Source organism: Melopsittacus undulatus, chromosome 2 (assembly GCF_012275295.1).
Source record: "Melopsittacus undulatus isolate bMelUnd1 chromosome 2, bMelUnd1.mat.Z, whole genome shotgun sequence".
Classification (NCBI taxonomy): Eukaryota; Metazoa; Chordata; class Aves; order Psittaciformes; family Psittaculidae; genus Melopsittacus; species Melopsittacus undulatus.
The window spans coordinates 21,789,510-21,811,078 of NC_047528.1; the positions used below are offsets into that span (position 1 = coordinate 21,789,510).

A 21,569-nucleotide genomic window follows, 5' to 3' on the forward strand; every position below is an offset into this window, starting at 1 on the left:
TTTAAACATGCTTTATTTTTTATTTCTACTTTAGACATATGGGTTTATGTATTGAATAAAATATTGATGCTTTCCAGAGGACACTAGATTTTGTCTACAAAGATATTTTTTTTTTTATTTAGGGAATTAGTAGAAGAACTTCACCCACTAATGAAGGAAGCCCTAGAAAGAAGACCAGAGGTTAGTTGGAGAAATTAAATGTAATAGCTTGTTTAAACTGAAAAAATTGATTTAAAAGTAGTAATTCTGTCTCTTTAGAATACAAAGATACTCTTTTGTACTAAGTAACAAGTTAAGCTCTGTGTGCAATAATAATTTTATTAATTGTGTATAAGAATATAAAATAATTGCATTAAAACCTAGTGTAATTTAAAGTCTATCAGTGATACAAAATGTGCAGTATAAAAATCCATTGTGAGGAAAAAAAATACAGTTAAATATGGAACCTCCTCGTATGGAATTTGGATCTATTGGAAATCCACTTTCAATATCTAGAAAAATTACCTTGCAGCACAGCAGGGCTGCAGGCACATTTCACACTGGTGTTCAGATGTGCTTTTTATCTGCAGGGTGAACAAAGTCATCTATTTCAACTTCAGCTGACTAAATATTATCATCCTAAATACAATAGATTAACTGACAAATTCATCAGTGTTTTCACCCTCATTGTAGTACTTTCTTTTGTCATAATAAAAAGTGGTGCTAGATGGGATCTCAGCAGATCATCCAATTGTTCCAAGGGAGGATAAACTAGTCTTCTGTCATTTCTGATAGAGCTTGTCTTAAACACCTTGGTGATAGGATCTGTAGCCTCCAGTAAACAGTTTAGTTACAGGACGTGTCTATGCGGTTCATTGGGAAAGCCACAGAGAGTGTTTGGACCCAAGTTGCCATTCTGCTCAGTTTTCCCTCCCTGGCTCAGTTTTGGACCATTCCAGCTGGCTCCAAGAGAGAAATCTGAGATAGCTCTGGAAGTAGCTCACTCCCAGGAGCAAGCCCAGAAGGCACCAAGCCACCAGACAGTCTTCCAAACTACCTCAGCTGCTTTTGTTCGGGTATGATTCCCCTCATCTTCTACATATCTCCCTGTGTGCAGCCAGCCTATGGGCTAAGTTGCTGCAGCACAACCCTCAGGTTGGAGCAGGCAGTTTGTGGTAAGAAAACAGGCAGTCACAATGCCTTGGGCCAGGGAAGCGTTGCATAAATCCTGCTAGGCAGCATGGACAAAGACAGCCTTCTTAAGATCTTCTGGAGCAGTGTGAATATGAGGCAGCCTGCATTACTTGCCTTTAGGGCCAAAGACAGTCACTGTTACTAATGTAGACACAGGCATTGTGTCCATGCAGCCAAGAAGTCTGCACAGTTGCATACAGAAAGCGATGTTGTTGATTTAATACTGTCCTCTACCCAGGCTTGTTTACCTGGTTTTCAAGCAGTTTCACACTGTGTGTTCACTATTCTGTCCTCCACAGCAGTTTCAGTAAGGTATCATCATTAACCTGGTGTGCTGTCCCCATCTGCCAAGTCTTTGATACAGAAGACATGCAGAGAATGGTGGTCAAGAAGTTAAATCTTAAATAGGTGGACATAGACTTTCAGCTAAACAAAAATTAAGTCACTTGGTGGGTGCTTCACTCAAGTTTTATGTGGACAATTCTTAATAGTTCTGGCAAACATCCACTACCATTTCCACTTTGTGTTGCTTACATTCTGTGTAACACCCCAGTTCACTTGTGTGCCTTCCATCCCTGTGAAAGTCATTGATTTGAATGAAGGTCACTTGTTTTGATACTGGGCAGAAGTGAATTAAGACACATTAGCACAGCCTCTCGGCTCTGCATTTCTCCCTTTGCACCACTGAAGACAACTTAGATTTGAAAGGCCTTTTCTGGAGATACACGTTTCCATTCTACCCTTAGGAAAATAATCAAGAGAATGTAGAGGTTTACAGTATGCTGTACGAGCAAATTTAGCACATGGAAATGTTAGTGTAGCGATACGGGAACAAGAGACTGCAATTTTAATTTCTGTATTCCTCCTGATAAGAAGAAACTGGGCCACCTGCCTGCAAGCAGCACCATCAGTAAACCCAGGAGTGACTGTATGGGTCATGTAGCTCTAGAGAGCATGGCAGGCCTCCATATCAGCAGGCAGCTATCCAACGCATCAGAAATAACATCCTTGAACTGACGTACGCTGTGACTAGAAAGAGGCTTGCTAGCAAAGCCAAGAACTGCAGGGGTAAACCAAAATGGACATTACGCAAGGTCCGCCATGTGGGCACTGACACAGAGCTTGCCAGATGGCCTCTGACACCATTCCAGGAGGCAGCTCTGCCTGTTGAATACTGTGTTACAATAAAAATGCCTTTTTCTCTACATGTGCTTCATGGAATTTTTAAGGTGTAAAGGGAGAAAAACAGGGCTCTGAATAGGACAAATCAAATGGCATCATGGTTTGAATAAAAGCTTTGGCTAGGATGCTGCAGGCTGCCAGTTCTGGGTCAGAATACCAGGGAAAGTATAATTTTCTTCTCACAGACATCTACCAGCCATAGGCACAGCCAGAGTACTAGATGAGATAAGCCTTTGATCTGACTCAGTATTGCCATTCTTACTTTCTGAAAAGGAAAATCTGAGATTTCTCTGAGCTTTTCTTGTTCTGGCAGCAAATTAAGTGCAATGACAGCTTTTTGACCTTCTCACGTTTGTTTTGACTTAGTGGAGATGCAGGGGACAAACAAGTCAGTTTAGCCATTCAGCAAAGAACAAGCCTTGTTGTATCCACAGCAAAATAGAGAACAGAAAGGACAGATTTCTAGAAGACAGTAAGATACAATGAAATGGTTGACAGTGCAGTGCTATTCTACGGGAGGAGTATGGTAACTGTGTGTACAACCACTGCAGTCAACACTTCCAAGAGTGTACTAGAGCGGTGTCTGCTAGGAGATAACTTGAATGTACCTGCAGTATCACCAAGTTCAAGAATGGCTAATCTAAAATATTTTCCTGGGGTCTGAATAATTGTTCTGTGCTTTACAGTGCTTCTGGCACCCAAACTAGATGATGTTAAGCTAACATGGATATCTCTGCTACTTGATGATAGCATGGGTTTTTAGCAGAGGAACCTGTAATATTAATTATTTTATATCCAATATTTCATTATTTCATTTCCACATTTTCAATGAGGACTAAGGTAGCTGTTCAAAAATAGTTACAAAGACTTGGTGACAGCCAGTATGGCTTCCCTAAGGGGAAATCCTGCCTGACCAATTTGGTGACCTTCTATGACAGGGCTATGGAACTGATGGACAAGGGTAGAGCAGTTGATGTCATCTACCTGGACTTGTGCAAAGCGTTCAACACTGTCCCACATGACATCCTTGTCTCTAAATTTCAGAGACATCAATTTGATAGGTGGACCACTCAGTGGGTAAAGAACTGGCTGGATGGCCACATGCAAAGAGTTGTGGTCAATGGCTCAGTGTCCGGCTGGAGATCAGTAATAAGTAGTGACCCGCAGGGATCGGTGTTGGGACCGGTCTTGTTTAACATTTTTGCCGCTGACATGGACAATGGGATTGAGTGTGCCCTCAGCAAGTTTGGTGATGACACCAAGCTGTGTGGTTCGGTTGATACGCTAGAGGGAAGGAATGCCATCCAGAGGGACCTTGACACACTTGTGAGGTGGGCTGATGCCAACCTCATGAAGTTTAAACATGCCAAGTACAAGGTCTTACACCTGGGTGGGAGCAATCCCAGGCACAGCGACAGGTTGGGCAGAGAGGAAATTCAGAGCAGCCCTGTGGAGAAGGCCTTGGGGGTGTTGGTTGATGAGAAAATGAACATGAGCCAGCTTCCGTGTGCACTCACAGCCCAGAAAGCCAACCGTATCCTGGGCTGCATCAAAAGAAGTGTGACCAGCAAGGTGAAGGGGGTGATCCTGCCCCTCTACTCTGCTCTTGTGAGACCTCACTTGGAGTATTGTGTGCAGTTCTGGTGTCCTCAACATAAGAAGGACATGGAACTGTTAGAACAAGTCCAGAGGAGGGCCATGAGGATGATCAGGGGACTGGAGCACCTCCCATATGGAGACAGGCTGAGAAAGTTGGAGCTGTTCAGCCTGGAGAAGAGAAGGCTGCATAGAGACCTCATAGCAGCCTTCCAGTATCTGAAGGGGGCCTATAGGGATGCTGGAGATGGACTCTTCATTAGGGACTGTAGTGACAGGACAAGGGATAACGGGTTAAAACTTAAACAGGGGAAGTTTAGATTGGATATAAGGAAGAAATTCTTCACTGTAAGGGTGGTGAGGCACTGGAATTAGTTTCCCAGGGAGGTACTGAATGCTCCATCCCTGGCAGTGTTCAAGGCCAGGTTGGATGAAGCCTTGCATGGCATGCTTTAGTGTGAGGTGTCCCTGCCCATGGCAGGGGGTTGGAACTAGATGATCTTAAGGTCCTTCCCAACCCTAACTATTCTATGATTCTATTTATAAGCACAGTGTTATGATGAAAATCCAAAAGCAGTCAAGTGCCTCCATGAAGGGAATAATTGAATGGGAATTCTTAAATCTCACTACTGGACTGACATTTTTGAGGTTACTGTTTTTTTTTATGTATGCACTTCCACATATGAAAAAATGGTTGTTCTTTTAAATTCCAAGAACAAGAAACGTCGAGAACGCCGAGATCTACTAAGACTACAGTTACTAAGAATTTTTGAACTGCTTGCTGATGCCGGTGTTATAAGTGACAGGTAGGACTATTACTCATCATAAATAGTGACCTTTATGTGAAATAATTTTCAGTGTTTGCAACACTGGGTTTATGTCAGTATGTTCTTTGTAGAATTGTGTAATCAAGGTATCAAATTTGGAGAGCTTTTTATGCATTTCTTTAAAAAGCTGTAGTGAACTATATTGATGCTTTATATTAATGTACAACTTTCCTTTATGCTAGCACAAATGGAGCCTTAGAAAGAGATACATTAGCCCTTGGAGCCTTGTTCTTAGAGTATGTTGATCTGACTCGCATGCTTTTGGAAGCAGAAAATGATAAAGAAGTTGAAATCCTTAAGGATATGAGAGCACATTTCAGTGCAATGATTGCCAACTTGATTCAGTGTGTTCCAGGTATGCTGCTAAATTATCTCAACTTACTATAAAATTGTATTTAATATATAAGTAATGGTTTCTTTCTTTTTTTCCCTGTGCTTTTTTCACTGCTTGTGAATTGTCATATGACAAATGTAAAGGGGAATGTGGACAAAAATGTGTTCAAAAGTGTAATAAGAGTCATATTAAAACCAGTAAAGCTTGATGAAGTTCATAATGTTCATATACGAGAATCACCTCTTTAGAACATGAGCAAAGAAATTTTCTGTGACCTCTAGGGTCTCCAGATTTCTTTGATGCAAGGCCTTATTTTCTTCCCTTTGACTTTAATGCCAGACTCTTCATAAACTCAGGCCTTGAAGAATGTAGGTAGGTGCAGAAAATGTACAGTATTCAGTATAGTGAAAAACTTGCCCAAGGCGTTGTGACTATATCCCATGTTATCTCACTCCAGTTGTATAGCAAAGATTTCTCCAATTCATTTCATGCTTTCTATTTATTGCAAGGTCACTTCAGAAATGTAACATAATTCCATTAGCAAAAAATAAAAAATAAAGTCTGCTTTAAAGGCCTCCATGTAAGTGCTGGGAGGTAAGTTCTGGAGCTTACTCAGTCTATGTAAATCTACTATCTCCAGATCATTTGTGACAGGACATAGCAGCATTTGCAACAACAAATACAGAGGAATTCAAAAGGGGAAAAGTAAGGGAGTAAATAATTTAAAAATGTTTTCATATAGGTTTCCAATGTGCAAATTTTGTCAAAGTTGTTTTCTGCTATAAGGTGCATAAAAATTATATAACATTTAAACAAAATAAGGAAAACAGGGAATGCTATTCTCATTTAAGAGAGTAAAAAAAAATTCCTTTGAACTAAGTCAGCATTAAGTTCTTAGTTGCCGATATCAAACAAAATACTGAATTTCTTTACTTTATTTCTCTTCTAAATGATGAACATTAACATACAGAGTTTTTCTAGTAATTACTTTGCCGTATTTGCAAAGGCCTTCCTCTTTGCAATCATTTTCATGTTATACCAGGCATATGACCAAATGAATGCATGTTGTATGCATTTTCTGCAATGAAACAGCCATGTTTTGAGAGAATACAATAATAAATTATTCATTTCCATAATTCACAGATGTATTTTTTGCTAACAAGACAGCTTTAAAATATATCAATAGCTACCAAAGCCATAACATTTAACTCCTAGCAAACATTTATCGTGTCAACATCTATCATCCTTAGCCACTACTCATATTGATTTGAATTAGTATTGCAGTTAGACTTTCAGCACAGTTCCTAGGTGAAAAATAATTGGCCAGTAGCAGTTTGCCAGTCTCTTTAATAAATGTACTACCACCTCTGCCATCATGTTTTGCTTAGGGGAATAAAACGATGTTTAAAAGACTTCTCTTTTTTTACTCCACATGGTGAAGAATTCATAGATGTTTTTCATTTGCTCACTTAATTTAGCCATTCAGAAAATATACCACATCTCTGTCATAAACAACATGCACCAAGTTTTTTTATTTCTTGTCCCTACCTGTAATTGCATTAGAATAAGACATGTATTTTTTGAGCTTGCATTTAAAGGATTATAAAAACAAGTAAATATTTGCCAATAAAGGAATTCAAGAGGCAGTGAAAAACCTGATCCTATAATTACTTTCCTGCATGGAAAAATCAGACATACATGTTTGTAGAACTACAGATTAATTCAGATCTGAAGGTTCTTCAAAATAAGATACATCTTAATTCAATTTGTTACATTTTTTAAAGGAGCTTAGATACTTTTGGAGTAAGTGTATATTAAGTATTTCAGAAAAACTCTCTTTCTGTAGAAATTTGAAATTCATGTCACCATTTTGACACCAAGGTGTGTGGTTCGGTTGATACGCTAGAGGGAAGGAATGCCATTCAGAGGGACCTTGACACACTTGTGAGGTGGGCTGATGCCAACCTCATGAAGTTTAACCATGCCAAGTGCAAGGTCCCTATACCTGGGTGGGAGCAATCCCAGGCACAGCGACAGGTTGAGCAAAAAGGAAATTCATGGTAGTCCTGCGGAGAAGGACTTGGGGGTGTGTTAGTCAATGAGAAAATGAACATGAGCCAGCAGTGTGCACTCACAGCCCAGAAAGCCAACCATATCCTGGGCTGCATCAAAAGGAGCGTGACCAGCAGGTCAAAGGAGGTGATCCTGCCCCTCTACTCTGCTCTCGTGAGACCTCACTTGGAGTATTGTGTGCAGTTCTGGTGTCCTCAACATAAAAAGGACATGGAACTGTCAGAACAAGTCCAGAGGAGGCCACGAGAATGATCAGGGGACTGGAGCACCTCCCATATGGAGACAGGCTGAGAAAGTTGGAGCTGTTCAGCCTGGAGAAGAGAAGGCTGCATGGAGACCTCATAGCAGCCTTCCAGTATCTGAAGGGGGCCTATAGCGATGCTGGAGAGGGACTATTGATTAGGGACTGTAGTAATAGGACAAGGGGTAACGGGTTGAAACTTAAACAGCAGAGGTTTAGATTGAATATAAGGAAGAAATTCTTTACTGTATGGGTGGTGAGGTACTGAAATGGGCTGCCCAGGGAGGTACTGAATGCTCCATCCCTGGCAGTGTTCAAGACCAGGTTGGATGAAGCCTTGGGTGATATGGTTTAGTGTAAGTTGTCCCTGCCCATGGCAGGGGGGTTGGAACTAGATGATCTTGAGGTCCTTTCCAATCCTAACTATTCTATGATTCTATGATTCTATGATCTCTGCCACATGGATGTTCATTGTTTAGCATTAAGAAATCACAACTATTTCTATTTCTGTTCACTTAGTTCACCACAGGAGATTTCTCTTCCCTCAGCAGAGCTTGAGGCATCACCTCTTCATCTTATTCAGCCAGTGGGCAGGACCTTTCAGTATTATGTTCACACCGCTGGACCGTTACAGTGATAGAAATCACCAGATTACCAGATACCAGTATTGTGCATTAAAGGTATTAAAGTTTCACTGTCAAAAAGAGTAGTAGCAATTTTCCAGTAATCGTGAGATTTATTTCCTTTATTTAACAGAAATTTGAATTGGCATACCTGACGCAAAATTGTATATTTACAGTGCTATCACAGAATATATCAGTATAAGCCACGGAGGTTATGCATTTTTTCTTTGTAGACACTTTTCAAGGCTAATTATTTTCCAAACCAGGAAATAACAGATTATGTACTTGTTATAAGCTGTATCACTTACATAGTTTAAATTTTTGCAGAAAGATACTGTGTTTCAGTATCTGTGCAATTTAAATGTTTTTGTAGCTTGATTTTTGAAGTCTGGGTAAAATGATAAAATGTATCTTGAAGAATGGGGAAACTGGGCTTCATTCCAAAATACTTATACTGAGCATTATCTTGAATCCAGTAACACCTATAGCAACATAATTGCTGAATTCTAGTAAAATCTGCTGTTAGCATTTTCACCATAGATCCCTTCAAAAGAAAACCCAATCAGCAACATGACCTAGTATGAGACCTCCCTGCCCATGGCTAGGGGATTGGAACTTGATGATCTTAAGATCCTTTCCAACCCTAACTATTCCATGATTATATGTTTCTATGATTCTATCACTTTTTTAGCCTGGATCTGGGCTCAAGTAATTCTGAAAGGTTAATTCATGTTATTTTTTTGTGTCACTAAAGTTTCTTGTGTTTTTAGGCCATGTCAGCTGTGCTCTGCTGTGGACCTGTATTTGATAATGTTGGTCTTTCCCCTGATGGGTATCTTTACAAATGGCTTGATAACATTCTGGCTTGTCAAGATTTACGTGTAAGTACTCACCAAAATGCAACACTGATAAATAATTTGAATCTGTGTACCAGGTGAGTGAAGAGTGTATGACTCTACAAACTGTATATTTTTAGCAGGAAACAATAGCTTTATGAAAGGATCTAATCCAAACGTATAATTAATTTAAAAGCATTTCAACAGTAAAAGAATCACTGTTCCCGAAAATATAACATAGGTAAATAATAAGATACAAAAATGCCTTATGGCTCAGTGTTGCTTGCAACAGAAATTCAGGCTTTTTGTCAGCTGATAAAAAAAGGTTGAAAATGGCACAAGATGAAAAATATTTGTATTTCTATTTGGCATATTTTCACCCACCTGCTTCAAGTTTCAGGGGAATAAGAATGTAAAATTTCTTTCCTGCTTGGTAACATAGATGCTGGTGAAGCAAATCTGGGTGCAAGCTGAGTGGACAGATCTTCCAAAGAAGTCAAGAGGATAAATGATTCATGAAAGGAAGATTTTGTTTGTTTGTTTGTTTTTAAAAACATGTAATAGATAATTGTTGTGATCTTCTCTTCCATTTATTTGAAAAGAAGTTTTGACTTTGTAACTACCCAGTCATATTTCTGTATTTAGAGCTGGTTGGACTAACTCTTTAATTAAGGAGGAGTAGATTGCTGATTTACAGCAGGTAGATAGAGAACAATGATCTTTCCCTCTGTGGCATCTTGCACTTTGACCTGCTATTTTCCCTAAATGTCTCATACCAGCACAGGTGATTGTAATTGCTAAAAAATGCTGACAACAAAACCTAAAGGCTTGTGGAGCAGCTAGAGGATATATGCTGTAGAAATGGCAATTAATTACGAAAAATTAATTACGAAAACAAGGTTGGACAAATTAGAAGAAGGGATCCCTCCAGAGAATATCTTTCAGAAAATAGCTAAGACTTTGGAATGTTGATAGGGATGGAGCTATGATGGTATGTGTAAGTGATATGTATAATTGAAATTCCTATGGATGTGGGAAGGAAACACACAGAACAGGAGAAAGGAAAAGATACACTTTTTTCCTGACATGTTTTCATTATCATCAACAAATATTATATCACCATGTCTAACTGATCATTGCTGGGGACAACAATTATGTTTTTTTAAACTTTTTCCTCTAAATGCAGTATTTGGATATGATTGGTGAAATTTGTTTCACCCAAGCTAATCACTGTAATTCATGATTAATCATTGTCACAAAGGACTGTAAGTAAACAACATTGCCTATGCAGCTAGTTCAGATTAAGATGAAAGGGATCCTATCTGGCTATTAACATTAAATATCATTTGCAGTCCTACAAGTAGTTACCTACACTTGATAACAGAATATTAGCAGGCATTAGTGTTTAGTGTTCAGTACTATCCTCTACTGAAGGAACACAAAGGCACATTCCACGCCGTAGTAGTGCTGTGTTTGTAGTGGCGGTGGTACCAGGATTAAGTGATACAAGGTCCATAGGGAGAATTGTTAGATTGTTTGATGTAGTTGGATTAAACATACAAGTTTTCATAACCTCAAGCTTGAAAAGGTATTGTTCTTTGTCTGCCTTGCATCGGTGTTAGTCAAGAAGATAAACATGAAAGTGCATCACTTTATGAATCTCACATGAAGTATAAAATAGACATTTAACAAATCAGTTAACCAATACAAATGGAAGCCGTCAGGAACACGTATCAAGTATCTCAAATTTTCTAAAGATTCTGCTTTTTTCCATGCTTAATTTTGGAAGCCTTCTCTGAAAATATGTTTCATTCATGTAGTCTTTGTACATGTGGTTTTCTTTCAAGTGAGGGGTATTGAAAACTAAGTCTCATTTCAACTCTGCTATCCCTAAAAAGAATTTATTAAAAATTTTCTGATTTCTTTTTACTTATTTTGGATACTTCATTGTCACCTTGTTTTGCCTATGTCACTCACAATTGTAGACAATGAACATACCTGCTCTCCCCTGATCTCATATTTTGACATATATTTGTTTGCTCAGGTTCATCAGCTTGGCTGTGAAGTTGTAGTCCTGTTGCTAGAACTGAATCCTGATCAAATCAATCTCTTCAATTGGGCTATAGATCGATGTTATACTGGATCATACCAGCTTGCATCTGGATGTTTCAAAGCCATTGCAACTGTGTGTGGAAGCAGGTATTACTCTATTAATCTACACTTTCAAAAGTAAAAAACCCCTGGAGGTTCAGCTTGTGTTGTTGGTTTTCAGCCAGTCTTTTTTTTTAACTCAGATGGTTTCACTAATGCTACTGTGTCCTAAAAATTAATCTTTCCCATACCTACAGTAAAAATTGAAAGTATGATCTGCATGATTTGCTTTGAAGTGAAAGTTTAATTTCTAGCAAGCTGTGATTTTTATCAATATCCAAAAGATGTTAAGTTTTTCCTCTATTGTATATCAACCTGTATAGTGAGGCCACTGCTTGAGCTGCTTGTAAAATGAGCAGTAATGTATCTCACTGCTGATGTCTGTCTTTCTGCAGGAAGCTGCTTCCCTTAACTTCCTTTTTCTTACTATTTTTTGAACTTAGTGGAAGGACAGAGAGATGGATGTAGAGGATAGATTGCAGCTAGCAGTTGGAATTGTGCAGAATGTCCCAGGCCACACGTCTTTGCCATTTTTTTAACACTAAAATGTCCAAACAGGAATTCTATAGCAGTCCAGGAGCACAGTAGCTCACATACATGATGAGAAGATGATGGTTCAAAATTCAATCAGGTGCATGTACAAATGATGATGAGAAAACAGAAACTTATTTAGTGGAAATCCAAATACTATGACATGTGAATTGCTTTTCTATCAATATTCTAATTAAGTTAACACTTTAATGCGTTTACCCTAACAAATAATGTCCACTTTATAGACTGTGGGCTTTTTGAAGCAGTATTTCTTGTTTATGCTTTGAAAACCATTTTGATAAAACTGTCTAACATCCAGGAATGTTCACATCAGAGATAGTGTCTTTTTACCAAAGGGACTGTTTTATTTGCAGATTGGCTAAAGAAGTACTTTATCGTGTAAATTTTCATGTTACCCATCTTCTCTCATGGGTGTTGGCCTGTTCTCTAAGCAGTTCATATTATAAGTTAAAATGAATTGATAGTTATAGACATAGGTATTGCGTTTCTCACCGTGGGTAACTCAGTGCATTCCTAAGCATTAGTCTGATGTAATTATAAATAATCCTTTCTTTCTTCCCATTCACCAGATGGCCCTTTGATCAAGCAGCATGTATTCTTAAGAGCTCCCTTTCCCATATTCTGGTGGTAGAACAGAGAAAAGAAAGATGACATTCTCTTTAGACCATATTACAAAGAAAATCAGAGGAATATAACATGCATTACTCACCAACATTCACAAAAATGTACTGTTTGTTCTTCTAGGAACTATCCTTTTGATATAGTGACACTTTTAAATTTGGTGCTGTTCAAAGCGTCTGACACCAACAGAGAGATTTATGAAATTTCCATGCAACTTATGCAGGCATGTATCAGCAACTTTTTTTTCCTCCTATCTTTGGGGTTTTTTTGTGAACCTCTTATAAAGTACTGTTTATTTGCTTTTTAGTTTTGTTTTGATAGTAAACAATTAGTTTTGTCTTGGCTATAAATTCTTACAGGAACAGTTATATAAAAATAAATGGAAAAATAATAGTTATCATGTCTTTCAAATTCTAAGAGTATACTCTGGAGCACATAGATCATTCTCTGATATCTAAACTTGAAATGCTGACATTTCCTGAGTTAATGAATTTTTGTCTCATTACGTTATTTTTTTCTCTTTCATAGATCCTTGAATCAAAGCTTTTTGTTTATTCAAAAAAGGTAGCAGAGCAAAGACCAGGCAGTATCTTGTATGGTACACATGGTCCATTGCCACCTCTTTACAGTGTCTCACTTGCCCTTCTTTCATATGAACTAGCAAGGATGTATCCTGAACTCACCCTTCCACTTTTTTCAGGTACTTATATCTGACTATAACTATATCTATTTTACATTTTTGTACAAATGGTAAACTGCTAGGACATTTTGACTGTGAACAGCAATTCTGTTTATAAATTTAGCTTGACTTGGTTTTATTCTGGTTCAAGTCAAATCAGATTTAATAATGCAATGTATATTTCCTAGAGGTGCTGATACAAAGTACAGAATAGCTATTTAAAACCCTGTTTGGGGACTCTATGCCGCTTGCATCATCTCAAGGTAACTTTGAAATTACAGGGGTCCTGAGCGAGTTAAAATGACATTGGCAAACTATGATAATGGATTCCTGTGTTAAGCACAGTGATTCTTTTTATATGTACATTTATAGAGATGTTACTTGGGAAGATAAAGTTCTTAATTTTGTATAAACATGACTTCAACTTTGGCAAGGTTGACTGCCTGTGTCCAGTTTTACTGATGATTCAAATCACTCTGAATGCATGATCTCTACCTTCTGTTGACACTTCTGCAAGTCTTAGTATCATTTTCATTTTATCAGAAATATCTTTGTTGAGATTAATGAGAAAAATGTTAAAGCATCAGACCTGCAGGAGCACCATTCAGAATATGCCCACTCTGAGACCATTCCTGGGAGCACTTTGGGATGTATCTGTCTGTTTTAATCCATCTAAATGTGTTGCTCTAGTTCTTAAATAACAGAATGCAATGTCTGCAATCATGGGAATTCTTACCGGCCCTTAAAATCCCATTCAGTTATTTTTACTGGGTCTGAGAAAGGGTAAAGGAACAATACATCATCCATTTTGCAGTGCCCAAGATACCGTAGGTTATAAATAACTGGTGTAGGGAAATTCTGATGGCTCATTTATCTTCAGAAAAAAAAGCAAATGTTGTTCATTATTGCTGTTACTATCTATTCATGTTGTTGTAGAGGCTGTTTCACTTAAAAGAACTCAAATCCACAGTCCAAATCAGGACCCCTTTTCATGTATCTAGAATCATAAGGAGAGAAAACAGTGTATGTCTTGAAGATTTTTAAAAACCAGGCTGCAAGGAGTGAAAAGGCATGTTAACTGTTCTGATTTTACAGAATTCTAGTAAGGAGAGCTAATGTGGTTCACCTTGGCAGGAAGTCTGTCACTGTATTTCTTACCCAGATTTTACAAATCTCTTTCACTTACAGTGCCAGTTCATTTTTATAAACTATATAAAGTTCTTTATACATGCACTCCTGCAGTGGCAGCCAACTATCCATTTTATAGGCCTCCCCACAGGAAATAAGACCCCTAATATATGTAAGGTGTTTTTGTAAACTCAGTATAGTAAGTACCTTAAGATTTAAACTACAGCTTAGAAACACGGAGGCTAATGGGGCACTTGTAATTCTGCAGAACAGTTTTGTATGTTTATTATAATTCTCCAAAAGCTCTTGATATTCTAGAATAACTGCCAGTAACTGAATTATCCTTTTTTTTCTTTATTGACATCTGTTTCACTTAATACCTAATACGGGCACAATAAACAAGGGGTGACGTTCTGTTTCAAAGCCCAGAGTATGTTAATTATTTTAGACAGAAGATCTGACCAATTACTTGCTATAATTGAACGTTGAATTAATGTTTTTCTTCAGGAAGTTCAAGTACATGCTTTTGTATGCTTGTGGCTTGCAAGGTAAAAACCATCATGTACCCTAACACACGTCAGAAATCTGATTTAAATTGTGTACTTGAAGTTTCTTCATAAACTAATATGTTGGCCTTTTCAACTTTTACAATATTAGAGGTAAGCCAGCGATTTCCAACAACGCATCCAAATGGAAGACAGATCATGCTTACCTATCTGCTACCATGGCTTCATAATATTGAACTTGTAGACAACAGGCTGCTGCTCCCTGGTTCAAGCCCTACTACTCCAGAGGATGAACTGAAAGACAAGGATGGGGAAATAACAGCCACAAATGGACTAAAAGGCAATGGCTGGGGCTCTCCTGAGGCCACCTCACTGGTTCTTAATAATCTCATGTATATGACAGCCAAGGTAAAAAAGCAAAACAAAGAAATGAGCCTGTAAAACAATTTCTGAAATATTCCAACTTAGATTTCTTAAACAAAAGGTATTTAGGTTTCTTCCCTCTGATACTAGAAATTTTGCATGGGAAAATTCTGTACTAATGAGACACAACCTTGTTTTTGAGGAAGTTCCTTCACTTTTTTTTTCAGGACAGTGCTAAAACTGTTCTCTTTCAAAACATGAACAGTGTTTTACCCTATTTTTAAAAAAAAGCTCAAACTACTTAATAGTGAGAGCATGAAGGATTATCTGTAAAGGAACTAAGTTCAGTTCCCTCCTTTATCACCTCTTGGATTAATGTCTAAGGCAGCAGATGAAAGTTTTATTTGGGGATGAGAATAAGCACCTGGAATTTGCCCTACTGAAATTCGTATACTTTTTACGAAACACTTAAATATTCTTTAAGAAAGTGGAAAGGAAAAAGGAGTATAAATCTTTAAGGTACTAGTTAAAGCATTCTTTTGTAAAAGAGAAGATATTTTAGGTTGAAGCTCCTGGTAAAGGACCAGGAATTCCTTTTTTCCAATTACTTTTTCATGTAAAATGCCCAAGCATCTGTTGGAGAAGGTACTGGGAATCCATCTTTTCCTTCTCTTTGCTGAGTTGCAGGCACTAGTGTGCCATGCCTGATCTGGCACTGCTTTTGCCAGATGCAGTATATATGTCTAAACTGCTAAACACATAAACTGCAGGAAGCAATGCTTGGCACCTATGTCATATGGGACAGAATGGTTTGTATTTCCTAACTTGCTCAGGGTTAGTCCTCTCTCAAGCAGAATGTGTGCAACTTGCTACATAGCAGTAGATTCTGGATCTTGCCTCATAAAGAGGTCCTGTAAGTAAAACATCATTATTATTTTCTGTGCATTTTGTCATGTCTGAAGTGACGTGGGGGCTGTACTTCAACCCACCAGAATGTTTTTTTGATACTTGTTGTATATCCAGGGTATGGTACTAGCTCATGAATTATCTGATGGTATGGAATCTCTAGGATATTGCTAGCAGAATTTTATTGGTTCAAAACAGCTGTGATGCACTTTCACCTTTAATGCCTACCAGCAGCAGTCAGAGTAAGTTGCTTCCAAAAACTACACGAAGTTTTTGCTCCAGAGTGAACAAGTGTGCTTTCTTCAAACCATACCAATTGACCTAGCATTGAGGCTGTCTGTGTGATAGAGGAACTGGCATCTTGAAGTGCCAGTGTAGATGCCAGCAGATGTAGATACCAGTGACAGTGGTTTAAGTCTTTCTGTGGATCTGAACCTAATTACTTTTAAATAGAATGTATGCTCTGACATTTGTCAGGTTTTAAAATACTGGTTTGTCACTTTTTACAGCACTTTACTCTTGCTTTTGCATGAGAAAATGCTCTCAAAGAGCATGCTTTAGTTTGGAGATCTGCATATTTCAAGAAGTGTATGCCTGTGATTCTTTGCAGTATGGAGATGAAATTCCCGGACCAGAGATGGAAAATGTCTGGAATGCTTTGGCCAACAATGAAAAATGGAGTAACAACCTTAGGATAACACTGCAGTTTCTCATTAGTTTGTGTGGTGTTAGTAGTGATACCATCCTTTTACCTTATGTAAGTTTTTGCACTCTATTTTATTTATTGTTGGTTGCACAGGTTTTAATGAAAAAAACACCTATCACCTGCAGAAAATTAATTTGCATTTCAAAAACAGAAGTACCAACACATTCCCTCACATACTGTACAAAATTGCATCATGGGAATAAATGAGTCAGGAAACTGAAATTCAGGAAAGGAGCTGAGTAGTGGGAATATCTATCTCCCCCAGCAGAGCACTCCTCATTTCAAGCAAGAGATAGACCCTTTTGAGCAAAGAGCAGCTTTGCATGTCTGTGTAAGGGGCCAGTAACAGGGACTGGCCATAAATTGCCAGAATAAATAGGAAAAAATACTAGAAATATTTTTTCATGTCAGAATTGCATAAAAAATCCACAATCTCTTTATCTTAAAATTTTATTTAAAAGACAGAGTGATTGTTCAGAGGTTGCATGAAAAATGAACTTGCATGAAAAATGAAGTAAAAATATTCAGTGCTTATAATTTTTCTCAATTATGAATTAGCTACATTCTTTCCTCCTTTAGCAGACTAAGGCCTTGTGTGGTTCATAAAAAACATAAGATAGCTAACCATTATAAGCTCCTTACCATACCAACTTTTGCCTTTGCATGGCTGTCATGAATTATATAACTGTTCCTGCAATGTGCAAATCAAACTGTGCAGGATATTGTTATTATTCAAGTTAAAATAAAACCAGGGCTGTCTGAGAAAAGCAAGATAGTTCCATTCCCATGTTCCTTATTGCTTGGTTGCTGGGTGAAACAGAATCTAAATTTAGTAAATTTTCAAGGACAATTACAGTATTCTGTTTTATTAGTTAGTCTCTTTCTACTGATTTCCCTGAAATAAACTTGAAATTAGTATTAATATGATTAAACTTATATAAAAAGCCTCATAAACATCCTTCATTTACAGTTGCTGAAATAATACTTCAAGTGTTTAGGATGGTTGTGATGCATAGTAGAATAAAGGAAATATAGAAGCTCATAAAAAAATCAGTCTATTGTACCATAGACATTTTTTGTGTTGTGCCATTTGAAAGTGGAGTTGGTGTAAGAACAAGCTCAAGATTTTTATGAGAGTACAAAAGGGTTGATCCCATATGTCTTGAGGATAATGAAGATCTTTCCATCAATTGTGACAGAGTGACAAAGGCTCTTCCAGGTTTTTCCAACCTGACTGATCCTACAATCTATGACAGACTTGGGATCAGCCCCAAAGGTGACCTCCATGAGGAGGAGCTGTGTTGGCAGATAACAAAGGGAAGTCACAGAGATAAGAGGCAAAATAAGTGCTGTTGTATTTCTCACAGCTAACAAAATGAATAGAGGCAGTTTTCTAAGAGGAAGGAGTAATTCTGTGCTGAGTATGTGTCTCACTCCTAAATCTGTAGCCTGATTGGAAAAACCTGCTAACTCTGTCACTTCTTGCCCAGGAGCCCCTCACATGCAACTTCTTCCCATCCAGATACTTGCCAACCCAGAGCTTTCAACACATCCTTTTTCCAAAACTGTTGCCATCTCACAACTATGAACAGCCTACCTCAAACCCCCTTCTTACCCATAGCAGTCTTCTTCAGATTCTTCCCAGACCCTCTTGCCTCAGTGCCTGGGCTCTCACAGCCCTGTCCTTCTACAGGACAATACAGTCCTCTTACTCCACAAAGACAGCAATCTGTTTCAGCATCTCCAGCTTCATCTGCTCAGCATCTGCTGTTTTTCCTGCGGGACCTTTCTGCTTATCTTTCCAGGCTTCCAGTGGCTGTTAAGACAATCAGGTTTTCATTGGTGGTTACAGCTGAGAAGGTTCCTGTGTTTTCTGCCTCACTATTAGTCTCTGTTCTGTAATGCTGAGATGAAATTTTGATTCACAGATTTTGCAAAATCTGAAATAGTTTTCTGTAGGAAGCCTGACTGTGCTTCTGAGTCACTGATAACTTTGCAGTAGGAAGATACACCAGGCTCATCTGCTCAGTGTTTGGATAATGTCCTGGGGTTTGCAGATAAGAAATCATACCTAAGTCTGCTAACTACACATGATACTGACACCATAAACATGTATCTTCCATTATCATGTAGATAACACATACACATTAGGAAATAAAGATAATTCATACAGTTTAGCAGCACTGTTCCAGCTCACCTGGGCTCAAAAGATCAGGCAGTTGCAAGATTGCCACTTTACCAGTCTCCTTTTGGAGCCCTCTGTGCCCCAAGGCAGTTACCAGCTGCTTCATGCCTTCAGCCATCTGTTCTGACCATGTGGGTTCAAGCTAAATGCATTCCTGACTTCTTTTATTTGTGTATTATTTAATTATTTTTAACCAGCTAAATTCATCGCTTTGTCTCTTGTTTTCTTTAAGCATTTTTTTCCCAGTGCCCCAGTGCAAAATGCTGAACTGTCCTTTCTTTCACATACATACTGAAAGATTCCTTGGAATATTTGTGCTTCAGAAACCTCTTCAGCAAAGACTTAGTGGAGGCAACATGACCCCTTCTGGAATGAAAGAAGCTTGAAGTGGCACTGTGAGCCCACCTAGAAATGAGCCCTGGAAAGGAGCTGGATTTGTATCTGGAAAGTCTCTGGGAAGTTTTTTGGACAGTAGAGAGATTTTGAATATGTACATTTTCTCTACTTTAAGCAAAAGAAAAGGAAGGGAAAAAAAAGAGGAAAAGAGAAGCAGTCAGGAAGTTTATTTTAACAAAAGTATGTAAGAGTATAAGAACAGCAGTACTTGGTAAGGCCAACAGGCAGTTCAAACCAGTGTATCAGCTCCACTATAACTGTCATGTCAGCTCCACTATAACTGTCATGTCAGAGACATCTTTAAAAACAAGAAGGCAGCCACAGATGTATCCTTCCCTATATGGTTTCCCATCCTCAGCAGTTTATGAATCAAAAAGTTTTGAGCCATACTGAGTCTCTCCTTTTAATAACCTTCATAAAATCAAAAAGGTTTTTTTTCTGCAAGAATTCAGACTAATTCAGTCTCAGTATCTCAGCCTTCATTGCTGCAGTGCATACAATAAAGTTTGAGGTCTTGTTAAAAGATACATAAAAATTCCCAGAATTTCTGTGAATGATACTCTCAGATTTTTCAAATCAGGATGCATGAAGTCTGTATACTTAATCACTCTGCCTTTTTTCCATGTTCTGTTACTTTGATTACAGTTCTAAGTAGGTACTCAGTGCCTGACTTATTCTATTCTGGCTACCTCTTTCACATCAGCTGTATCTGGAAATAAACACATGTGGATCTAGCTTTCTAGATGAGAAGATTGCACCATTCAATAGGGTAAAATCCATCATGTGGAAATCACATACTGAAACTATAAATCCCTGAGTGTAATTCAGAGTTAATGCTGATATCCTTAAATGATAGATACAAAATTAGGTGGGTTTTATATGTGTGTGTTATATAGTTATACACATATACAGCTCATTTGTGGGTGATAAGCAAAAACATTGGCATAATTAGATCACAGATTCACATTACTTTAGAAAATATCTTGATATCAAGATGAGCAGTTTTATTTTGATATGAACAAAATGGATACAGTTGTGTGGTTGCGTTGACCCAGAGTAACATTTGCCTTATGGCTCTTTTCAGTGGTGCAGTGTAACATGTATTGGTTTCTTCAGAAATGTACTTTGAACTTAACTGTTATTTTCTTCTCTAGATAAAAAAGGTTGCAATATATCTATGTCGCAACAACACTATTCAGACAATGGAAGAGCTTCTTTTTGAGCTGCAGCAAACAGACCCAGTGAACCCAATAGTTCAGCATTGTGATAATCCTCCATTTTACCGTTTTGCTGCCAGTAACAAAGCCTCAGCTGCAGCTTCTGGTATGACCTAAATATACTTTTCATTCATGCTTTCCTGCTCTTTTGAGTCTTTATCTCTTAAAAAAAAAAAAAAGAAAGAACACAAAAAAACTCTTGCTTTTGTACTCATTCACATCTGTGTATATATAAAGTGCAAATTGCAGGCCCTGCAATTATAGGTGCAATATATAGTGCAAATTATAGTCCTTTTTGGTTCCTAATGTTGTATATATATACTTTGTAAACATCTGCTTTGTTCTTTCAACAATTTTAATAGGACATTACCAGTGCTTGGTGAACTCACATGAGGTGGTTCTTTTACCACTAGTTTCACAGAACAAAAAGTCATCATCAAGGCTGCCATCACAGCAGATACACCAAACCAGCAGTTTCCTGAAAACTGAGAGCCTCAACTGTGTGACAATTCTGTTTCTAGATCCTAATGATGCTTCCAAGCTGCAGCAGTCAAAGACACTCTAAAAGACCAACCCCAAATTTAACCTTGTCAATGTTTTGTCAAATTCTTGAAAAACAGTAGTGTATGTCACCTGAGAATGAGCTTCCTTTAAGGAGCAGAAGCGCATCATTATCATAGAATCATAGAATAGTTAGGGTTGGAAAGGACCTCAAGATCATCTAGTTCCAACCCCCTGCCATGGGCAGGGACACCTCACACTAAACCATATCACCCAAGGCTTCGTCCAACCTGGCCTTGAATACTGCCAGGGATGGAGCATTCACAACCTCCCTGGGCAACCTATTCCAGTACCTCACCACTCTAACAGTAAAGAATTTCTTCTTTATATCCAATCTAAACCCCTCAAAACATGTAAACTTTACATCATTAGTCCTCATTTGTAGAGGTAACAGTGTTCATTCATATGTGCAGATACTTGCAGGATGATCACTTTGACAGTGGCTACTAAGAAAATCTAAGTTACGGGCTTTTATTGCTTTGTAAATACTGCCTGCTGCATGTAACAAATATTCTTACTGATATCTCATATATAGGAACCACTTCTAGCAGCAACACTGTTGTAGCTGGCCAGGATAGTTTTCCTGATGTAGAGGAGAACAGAATGGTGAAAGAGACTGATGAAAGGTTTGTGGTTTGTTTGATTTGTCTTTTTTTCCCAAAATGTACATATTTTTATAGGGTAAGGATGAGATGTTGGGCAAAGTTCTTTAT

At 38.1% G+C, this 21,569-nt stretch overlaps 1 protein-coding gene across 1 annotated transcript in view; it reads left to right on the top strand.

Annotated features, from left to right (window-relative positions):
• FRY (FRY microtubule binding protein) overlaps positions 1-21,569 on the top strand; it is a 162,477-nt gene that overhangs the window by 84,012 nt on the left and 56,896 nt on the right. Inside the window, exons 24-35 of the mRNA XM_005147610.3 lie at positions 123-180; positions 4,666-4,757; positions 4,961-5,133; positions 7,946-8,106; positions 8,820-8,930; positions 10,930-11,084; positions 12,333-12,432; positions 12,738-12,909; positions 14,674-14,930; positions 16,402-16,548; positions 20,233-20,401; positions 21,392-21,482. Of these exons, the coding sequence (XP_005147667.2) occupies positions 123-180; positions 4,666-4,757; positions 4,961-5,133; positions 7,946-8,106; positions 8,820-8,930; positions 10,930-11,084; positions 12,333-12,432; positions 12,738-12,909; positions 14,674-14,930; positions 16,402-16,548; positions 20,233-20,401; positions 21,392-21,482 (1,686 nt within the window). The remainder of the gene's footprint in view (positions 1-122; positions 181-4,665; positions 4,758-4,960; positions 5,134-7,945; positions 8,107-8,819; positions 8,931-10,929; positions 11,085-12,332; positions 12,433-12,737; positions 12,910-14,673; positions 14,931-16,401; positions 16,549-20,232; positions 20,402-21,391; positions 21,483-21,569) is intronic.